Source organism: Lactuca serriola, chromosome 5 (genome assembly GCF_051521515.1).
Source record: "Lactuca serriola cultivar US96UC23 chromosome 5, Lser_US96UC23_V15, whole genome shotgun sequence".
NCBI classification, from domain to species: Eukaryota; Viridiplantae; Streptophyta; class Magnoliopsida; order Asterales; family Asteraceae; genus Lactuca; species Lactuca serriola.
This window is the reverse complement of record NC_136412.1, coordinates 189,364,043-189,373,656: the sequence shown is the minus strand read 5'-3', so window position 1 is coordinate 189,373,656 and position 9,614 is coordinate 189,364,043. Positions and strand designations below refer to the sequence as shown.

The following is a 9,614-nucleotide window of genomic DNA, read 5'->3' as shown; positions in this document are numbered from 1 at the left end:
AACTAAAAAATTTAATACAATCAATTCACAGTTTAATACAATTAATTCATAGTTAAATATACAAAACTCACAGCTTAATATAGTCAATTTACAGTTTAAACAACAAACTCACAGCTTAATGCATTCAATTCGCAATTTTAAACACAAATATCACAGCTAAATACACAAACTTCATAATTTAATATACAAAAAATATGCATTCACAACTTAATTCACTGCTTAATGACTTACCAAATTTCATTGAGGCATTTCATCAAACACCTTGTGTGCATCTTTTTATCAGAACTCCCTTTGTAAACACAATCAATGTAAACATCATACACACACCAGATCTAACCTGAAAATGGACAAAAACATCATATCAGATGTCGATTTGGTGGTGTTTTGACCAAAAATAAGAGAGACAGAGATGAAAACGAGTAATAGAAGGGAAGGAGGTGACACATAACAGATCTGGAGGTGTAAATCATAGATTTCTAAGCGAAAATCAGAGATATGTCGTCAAAGATCATAGATCTACAGCTGGAGATCATAGATTTATAAAGAATCAACACAAATCTGATGAAAACGAAAGCTTTTGGAGGTCGAAGACACGTATCAATGGTAGGCGGAGGTGGTGGTGCACCAGATCTGAACAATTTTGGTGGTGTTTCAAGGAGATTGAGAAAAAAAAAAAAAGGCGGATGGAGATGTGTCACCAGAGCAACGTCGTAAGAGTGGTACGCTTGCGGTGGTTGACGTTGTTTCCGCCGGAGGTAGATCGTGGTGGTTGGTGGCGACACCGGAGGTGGTGGTGGCGTGGGAAAGCCACCAGAGGTATGATGGAAAGGAAGAAATCTTTGGTGAGAGAGAGAAATAAAGTTTTGTAGATATAATGGTTTGATCTGGTATTTTAAGTTTCAGATGTAATAATAATGTTTGTGAAAATGGGCTTAGACTTCATATTATTTACAACCTTGCCATTCCGTGTTTTGACAAGACTTTCCCCTAATTACTTGGTTCTTAGGTTCTTAATCTTTTTTGATTCTCATTTGAACTTTTACATATATATATATATATATATATATATATATATATATATATATATATATATATATAATTATGCCACCAAAAACGGCTGATAACATGTTGTAATCAATTTAAATGCTCATAAATGGTTATAAATATTGTTTTAAAAAAATTTAACTGAATCTATTAATATTACAAATATTATGATTGATTATGTTAATAAAAACAAAAATTAACTTATCAAGGTAGTTACATTTTCGTTTTGTTTAAATCTAAGTAACTTCGTTTTTTCTCTACACATCTAATAACGAATTTATTGGAAATGTTCATATATTAGTATGACTTGTAATTTGCTACGGTCCATCATAATTATTATATATAAATACTTCCAAAAATTAGGTTAAAAATGAATTTACCAAAAAGGCTAACAAAATGAAAAAATAAACTCTTTTTAGAGGTAGCGTCTAAAAGATGAAGCCACCATATATTTCTGTTAAAAGGCCATTTTCAGTTGCCCATTTAAAATTCTGATATTCAAGTACTATTGTCTGCCACCACTCCCTCACTTCCGTGTGCCCATCCACCCCCGCCTTCACCATTGACTTCCAAAATTCATACCATTTTACACACATCAAACCCACCCAACAAACTCTCCCTTTCCACTTTCCAAGCTTCTCTAAGCAACATATGCGGTTTTAATGGCGGTGTCCTTAGGGACCTTCAGTTATAATAACAGGCTATGGGACTCTGTCCTTGATTTAACGAAGAAATCTCAGGATAAAGGCAGTGATCCGTTGATATGGGCGATTCACCTTTCATCCCAATTAAACTCGGCTGGTGTCTCTCTTCCTTCCACAGATTTAGCAGACCTTTTAGTTTCTCACATTTGTTGGGAGAACAACAATCCGATTTCATGGAAGTTTCTGGAAAAGGCGTTGATCTTCAACATCGTTCCTCCTTTACTTGTTCTCGCTCTTCTATCTACCAGGTTTCTTCATATTGACTTAATTCCCTTCACAACCTGATTTCTAAAACAGAATTTCGATTCTCCAAAGGTTTATCGATGATGGTGTTTTGAATCTCTTCTCATCATTCATGGTTTTCTAGTTTGATTTTGGTTGCTTGATTTCAACTTTCAACATTGTGATTATCATCAGCTTGATCCTGATTTGTTCGAATTTAGTAGTGTGGGTCCCTCATGGAATCAATCCAACTGGCTGACTGATTCCACGAATCCAAAATTTCAGTATTTTTTAAATCATTTTCACGCGTTCTTGAGATCATTTGAAGTTGAAGTTGATTTCACACTCACAATGGCCTCACATATATTTTTTTGACCAGAATTTCTGGGATTCTTTATTGAATTAGACAAAATTAATAAAGGATCTGTGTCGTTTTGTCTGTTTTTTACATGTGGGGTTCTTATGTTCATCAAGTATAATTAATTGCACTTTGAAATTTTGCTTACTTCACTTTCCCAAATTGGAAAAAGCAAATCATAGTACGATTATATTTGTAATAAATATGGACTAAATTTTCACATGCCATTAGCTTTATCCTGTTTTGTTAATTTGATCCATTTATGCGAGAATTAGGGCTCAATGTTCTTGATACATCAGATTGAACTACTTGACTAAATACTGTTTAAATTGAACAGGGTTATTCCTATGCGACGTGATCAACCAGCAGCATTTCGACTGTATATGGAACTCCTTAAACGACATGCTTTTAAGCTCAAATCACATGTAGAATTTCAAAATTATGAAGTGTAAGCTTTCTCCCTTAATTCCCTCTATATCTCATCATCTCTTTTACAATATGTATTCTACTTGTCATTATTGAGAATGTATGTTTTAAATATTAGTCTAAATGCATGAAATAGCAATATCATTGAGTAGATTTTTCAAAATACAATGATATAACAAACAAATCAAGTAAATTACATTACTATGTAATAACCTACTAACTTGTTGATGCAGGATCATGAATTCAATAGACAATGTTCTCCATCTTTCTCAGATATTTGGTATGCAAGTGAAAGTGAATGATTCTGGGAGTTTGCTACTTGAGTTCATCTTTTCAGTTGTTTGGCAGTTAGTAGAGGCAGCATTAGGAGATGAAGGGTTGTTGGAGGAAAGAAAATTTAGATGGAATGTAGCTCAAGATATGGAATTAGAAGTAGGTTATGATGGAAAGAGGAATGAGTATCATGAGATGTTACAAAGTAGAAATACTATAATGGCTATTGAACTCATTGGACTTTTCCTTCAAAACAAAGTAACTTCAAGGATTCTTCTTTTGGCACGTCGAAACATGTTAGAACATATTTCCTTCAACACTTTTTATTTAAACATTTTTTTTAAAAGAAAAACTCGAAACAAGTCGAAAGATTTAGGCCTTGTTTATCACAACTGAAATGATATGACATTGAGAGTTTGAGACTGATGTGAATGAGACAAAATTTCTACTCTTTTGCCCAACCCAAAAAGATGGGACATGGACTTGTCCTTTGTTATCTTATCTGTGCAAAAGACAAGAATGCCCTCCTCTCTTCATTATTGAAAATAGCCCTAGAAAGCCTGTTTAGTCACATCAAGTCCCAAGATTCATTTGATTGATGGTATTGATTTGGGTCCACAAGTTTCATTCGATTTGTCACTTTTGAAGGGTATTTTAGGTATTTGATGAATAGTTAAACATTTTTATTAAAACCATGAATGTTTTACTCAGGCCAACACATTGGAGAAGTTTTATCCAAGATATAGAGGTTCTTGTTGTAAATTCTTCATCACTAAGAAATTCAAAGGTGATTACACCAGAAATTCTTCTTCAATTAATATCAGATGATCGAAAAGTTGTCTCAGAGGAAAATAAATCAAGTTACTTGCAAGAAATCCACACAGTAATGTCTTCATCTGCTGGTCTTTCTCATAAAATCAGTGGTTCTTCTTTATGGATTCCTCTTGATCTTGTTCTTGAAGATGCAATGGATGGCTCACAAGTTGACACAACAAGTTCCATTGAAATCGTTACACGTAATTCCCTTTTTTTAGTTTTTTTTTTCCACTCCCTTTACACAAGACATGACACAATAGGTTGTATTGTGTTTGATATACATTAGACTGGGAGTGACACAGATGTCAATGGGACAAAAATTGCAATTATTTGTTCCACTAAAAAAAGTTAAACAAGGTGTGACAATGACTTGTTATAGTTCTCTTGTTAATAGCCCTAAAAAGTTTGTACAATGTAAAAGACGGAAATGCCCTACTTATCTTTATCTTCTCTTGTAGGTATTGTAAAAGCTCTTCACGCCTTAAATGGCAACACTTGGCATGAGATTTTTCTTGGTCTTTGGATGGCAGCTCTTCGTCTTGTTCAAAGGGTTTGGATTCTCATTAGTTTAGTCTATAATAATATAATTATTTTATTTTTCATCATGAAAACTCAAAACTATTAATTAATTTTGTACGCTATCTTATTTTATGTCAGGAAAGAGATCCCATTGAGGGTCCTATGCCTCGTCTGGATACTCGCTTATGCATGTTATTGTCAATTACAACTCTAGTGGTTTCTGATCTAATTGAGGATGATGAAACCCCATTACAACACAAGTTAAATAATCAAACAATAGAAAATAATAAAGAAACACGTCGTAGGGACTTGGTATCATGCTTACAGAGTTTGGGTGATTATCAGAGCTTGTTGACACCACCTCCTTTGGTTGTTTCTGATGCCAATCAGGCTGCTGCAAAAGCAATGATGTTTACTTCAGGCATTAATATTGGTAGCAGTGCATATCTTGACTTCATTGACATAAAAGATATGCCAATCAACTTCTGTAAGTCACATAAATCACTATTAGAGCAAAAAAAAAAAAAAAAACTATACTCCCTGATTCTTTTCTTTTTTCATTGTGTGTTGTCTGGATAGATTATGTTTTGAAAAATATTCAAGAAAATGACACCCCACTTGGCGAAATGTAAGGAAAAAGTAAACGGGGGCAAATTTGTAAAAAGTTAGGATTTAACGAGGAAAGCCTTCTTCTTTTGACTTTTTCTACTAAGTTGTTCTTTTTCCATTAAGACAAAAAGTAACACACATATATAGCTTAGTGGATTTAGTCTCCATCACAATTAAGGTAAAAGGAAACAACACCCTATGGTGTTGTTTTTTTTAACTTAATGGGGATAGTAATTAATCTAGTAAGCTATATATGAGTGATTCTTTTTGACTTAATGGAAAAAAAGAACAACTTAGTAGAAAAAAGTCAAAAGAAGAAGGCTTTCCCCGTAAAATCCTATCTTTTTACAAATTTGCCCCTGTTTACTTTTTCCTTACATTTCGCCAAGTGGCCATCATTATGATGCTATTAATCATACATGATCATAACCAATCTTCATTGTTCTTAATTTGCAGCTGGAAACTTGCACCATTTGATAGTGGAAGCTTGTATTGCAAGAAATCTGTTGGACACGTCAGCGTATTTCTGGCCAGGTTATGTGACAGGTCACATGAACCAAATACCTCGTGGGGTCCCTACTCAAGTGCCTGGTTGGTCATCATTTATGAAAGGAGCACCTCTTACTCCAATAATGATGAATGCTCTTGTTTCTGAACCCGCATCAAGGTATACAAATAAAATGCCATAAATGCCTAGTCATCATTTTGTTTTGGAAGCCATGATATGAGATGCACTTTTGTTTAGATTTAGTGAACGAAAAAAAAAAAGCAACTGAATTTAAGCTAATGGATTTGATGGAAGCTTAGCAGAGCTTGAAAAGGTGTTTGAGATTGCAGTCAAAGGATCAGATGATGAGAAAATAGCTGCTGCTACTATTCTTTGTGGTGCCTCTTTGATTCGAGGTTGGAATGTCCAGGTAAATTTATTTGATATTCTACATTCAAAAACAATACAATGCAATAATTTGTTGATTGATTTAAAGAGTCATGGTAATTGCAGGAGCACAGTGCTTATTTCATTACAAGATTGTTGTCACCTCCACTACCTGTAAACTATCCAGAAAATGACAGCCATCTCATAGCTTATGCTCCTATGCTTAATGTCCTTCTAGTTGGTATAGCACCCATCGACTGTGTTCAGATTTTCTCTCTACATGGACTCGTAAGTTCAACTTTTAAAATTATACTATATGCCTTGATACATACTCAATCAGACACACATAGTGTCTAGTGCCTGATGCATCTATACATACTCAATCAGACACACATAGTGTCTAGTGCCTGATGCAGATGCATCAGGCACGACAGCACAATGTGTGCCTAATACATACTATATCATACGGTATGTATTAGGCACAGTGATACATAATGTATCACATAATGTGTTTGTTGTAGTCAGATGACTGACTACATCAGGCACAATAACAACAAGTTATTGTGCCTGAAATATTATGTATTACGCACAATACTATGTGTGTTGGTACATAATGTATGTTGTGGTTTCTCCCTTCTCAGGTTCCACAACTGGCTGGTTCTTTGATGCCACTCTGTGAAGTATTCGGATCATGTGTACCAAACATATCATGGACTCTCACCTCAGGAGAAGAAATTTCTGCACACGCGGTGTTTTCAAACGCATTTGCACTTCTCTTAAAGCTATGGAGGTTCAATCATCCGCCTCTGGAATACGGAGTAGGAGACGTACCTCCAGTAGGCTCCCAACTCACTCCCGAATACCTTTTACTAATGCGAAATTCCCAATTAGTCTCTTCTGGATACGAGGATCGAAACAGAAGACGATTATCTGCAGTGGCAAAAACGTCATGTCCGAATCCTATATTCCTTGACTCTTTCCCAAAATTAAAAGCATGGTATCGACAACATCAAGCGTGTTTGGCTTCTACACTTTCTGGGCTTGTTCATTCCCCTGTTCATCAGATTGTTGATGGCCTTTTGAATATGATGTTTAGAAAGATAAATAGGGGCCAGCCATTGAATTCTGTTTCGGGAAGTAGTACTTCGTCTGGACCTGGTAGTGAAGATTTGTCTTTAAGACCTAAATTTCCTGCTTGGGATATTCTAGAAGCTGTCCCTTTTGTGGTTGATGCTGCTTTGACAGCTTGCGACCATGGCAGACTGTCTCCACGTGAGCTTTGTACAGGTCAGATAAAGTGTTGTCTGGATAAATGATATTTAAAATGTATTTGAAAAAGTGAAAAGAAAAAATTGAGTTCCTTCCTTTTGTATTTTTTATTTTTTTTGCAGGGCTTAAAGATTTGGCGGATTTTCTTCCTGCATCTTTGGCGATCATTGTGAGCTACTTCTCAGCTGAAGTGTCGCGTGGTGTTTGGAAACCGGTTTTTATGAATGGGACAGATTGGCCAAGTCCAGCTGCAAATCTTTCAAAGGTTGAAGAACATATCAAAAATATATTGGCTGCCACCCGTGTTAATGTTCCTAGCCTTCTTGCAGGTTTTTTCTCTAACTTACATATATGCCCCTCATTTATTTTGAGTTCTCACTAAAATCACCAAATATTCCAAACTACTTATCGATTCACTAAAATCACCATATATTAAAAAAAAAAAATCGCAAAGAAATATATCCAAAAATGATATTTTGTAATTCGTTATTGTGATTATATTTATCTATTTATTTTCTCTTAGTTGACAATGAGTCATTATTAACTATCTTTTTCAGGAATAAGTTCCCCAGCTACCCTTCCACTTCCCTTAGCCGCCTTCGTCAGCCTAACAATAACCTACAAACTCGACAAAGCATCACAACGCTTCCTCAACCTCGCCGGCCCTGCCCTAGAGTCACTAGCCGCCGGTTGTCCATGGCCATGTATGCCGATCGTCGCCTCCTTATGGACCCAAAAAGCCAAAAAATGGAGCGACTTTTTAGTCTTCTCATCTTCCCGTACAGTTTTCCTCCACAACAACAGCGCCGTTGCTCAACTCCTCAAAAGCTGCTTCACCGCCGCTCTCAGCCACAGCGGCGTCGGAGCACTTCTCGGACACGGCTTCGGCTCCAATTTCTACGGCGAAATATCTCCGGTAGCCCCTGGATTCCTTTACCTACGCGTCTATCGCTCCATCAGAGACATCATGTTCCTCAGAGATGATATCATCTCGTTGTTAATCGAATCCGTGAAAGATATAGCTTCGAATAGCAAAACCAAAGGTAGATATGGACAAGTTTCATTAGCGGCGAGTTTGACCAAGGTCAAACTCGCAGCCCAATTAGGTGCTTCGATTTTGTATATCTCCGGAGGTCAAGGGTTAGTTCAATCTTTAATAAACGAAACCCTACCTTCTTGGTTTATCTCTGTTCATAAAACCGAGGTAGAAGAAAGCTCAAATGGGGCGATGTCGATGCTACGGGGATACGCTTTGGCCCATTTCACGGTGCTGTGTGGGGCGTTTGCGTGGGGGATTGACTCGCGGCTATCGGCGTCGAAGTGGCGGCCGAGGTTTTTAGAATCGCATATGGAGTTTTTAGGAAGCGCGGTTAACGGGAAGATAACGCTTGGGTGTGATTCTGTTACGTGGCGGTGTTATGTGACAGGGTTTGTGAGGTTGATGGTGGGTTGTGTGCCGAATTGGGTGGTGGAAGTTGATCGGGAGGTTTTGATGAGGCTGAGTAAAGGGTTGAGGTTATGTAATGAGGAAGAGCTTGCGGTCGGGTTGTTGGAGGCTGGTGGTGTTGGGACGATGGGTGCGGCGGCTGAACTTATCTGTCAGATTGATTCGTAGTTTTTGATTTTGTAGAGTTTGATTTTTTTGATTTTGTTGTTTGGAAGTTTTGTAAATTGTTGGATGTAGATGTATATTGGGTTTTTGTTAATGTAGTGTATTTATGAGAATCTAGGAATGCTAATGCTTGGATCAAGTTAATTCTTTGTCTTTGATTTATGAGAATCTAGACCTTTACAAATCAAGGCTATTGGATGAATTTGATCCAAGGGCATGATGAGACACAAATAGTTGAGTACTCATTTGAACTAGATTCATGACCTCGTACATATTTTTTTGTTTCTAAACATGTTCATACTACCGACTTTGTGAAGTATACTTTTGTTGAATTCATTTGTTTGTGATAAAACAAAGTTGGATAACATTAAGCTAGAGGGATTTTCGACTTCAAAATCTTGTTGTATCCGCGATAGCAAGCTAAGGAAGGCATTGCAAAATCGTTTATCCATGACCTGGACAAACAACTTGAACAAAAGGTAAGTGTACTTTTATGTCAAGGGAACATGCAGTTTTTGTTACTTCGTTACGTATTTCTTGAGTTCCATGAATGTTTGTCGATTAGTAAAAATTCATATTGTGTGTAAGGTACACAATCTAACATGCACACACTATATAAGATCTATGTGGGGTCATACGGTGAGAGTGATTGTGCTACGTCAAAGAGCAAATTTAGAAGATTTATATTGAGTTCGTATTAACAAATACAAGTCTTATCAATAAATAAATAAGTATGATTAGTGACTTTGTTATTAAATTATTAGTACATCATGTAATAATCATGAAACAATAATATATAAAGAAAAGAAATAACGTGGAAATAATGTTATTAAAACCAAGGTTGTCAAGATTGAGATATTAACTAACACTGTTTTACCTTTTGCAAGA

General features: G+C 36.2%; 1 protein-coding gene across 1 annotated transcript; it reads left to right on the top strand.

Moving 5' to 3' along the window:
- The first annotated feature begins 1,516 nt into the window (after positions 1-1,516).
- On the top strand, positions 1,517-8,839 carry LOC145053389 (mediator of RNA polymerase II transcription subunit 33A-like). The gene is made up of 12 exons (XM_079001426.1): positions 1,517-1,996; positions 2,666-2,776; positions 2,988-3,323; positions 3,739-4,043; positions 4,302-4,393; positions 4,501-4,849; positions 5,428-5,638; positions 5,774-5,888; positions 5,972-6,133; positions 6,487-7,132; positions 7,237-7,443; positions 7,672-8,839. The coding sequence occupies exons 1-12, from the start codon at positions 1,707-1,709 to the stop codon at positions 8,727-8,729; spliced, it is 3,882 nt and encodes a 1,293-aa protein (XP_078857552.1). The 5' UTR covers positions 1,517-1,706; the 3' UTR covers positions 8,730-8,839.
- The last annotated feature ends 775 nt before the right edge of the window (positions 8,840-9,614 follow it).

Excerpts from the sequence above, each read along its gene's own strand:
- LOC145053389 (XM_079001426.1), top strand. The coding sequence starts at position 1,707 with ATGGCGGTGTCCTTAGGGACCTTCAGTTATAATAACAGGCTATGGGAC. Across the intron at positions 4,850-5,427 it reads AGATATGCCAATCAACTTCT|CTGGAAACTTGCACCATTTG; the intron begins GTAAGTCACATA and ends CTTAATTTGCAG. Across the intron at positions 6,134-6,486 it reads TTTTCTCTCTACATGGACTC|GTTCCACAACTGGCTGGTTC; the intron begins GTAAGTTCAACT and ends CTCCCTTCTCAG.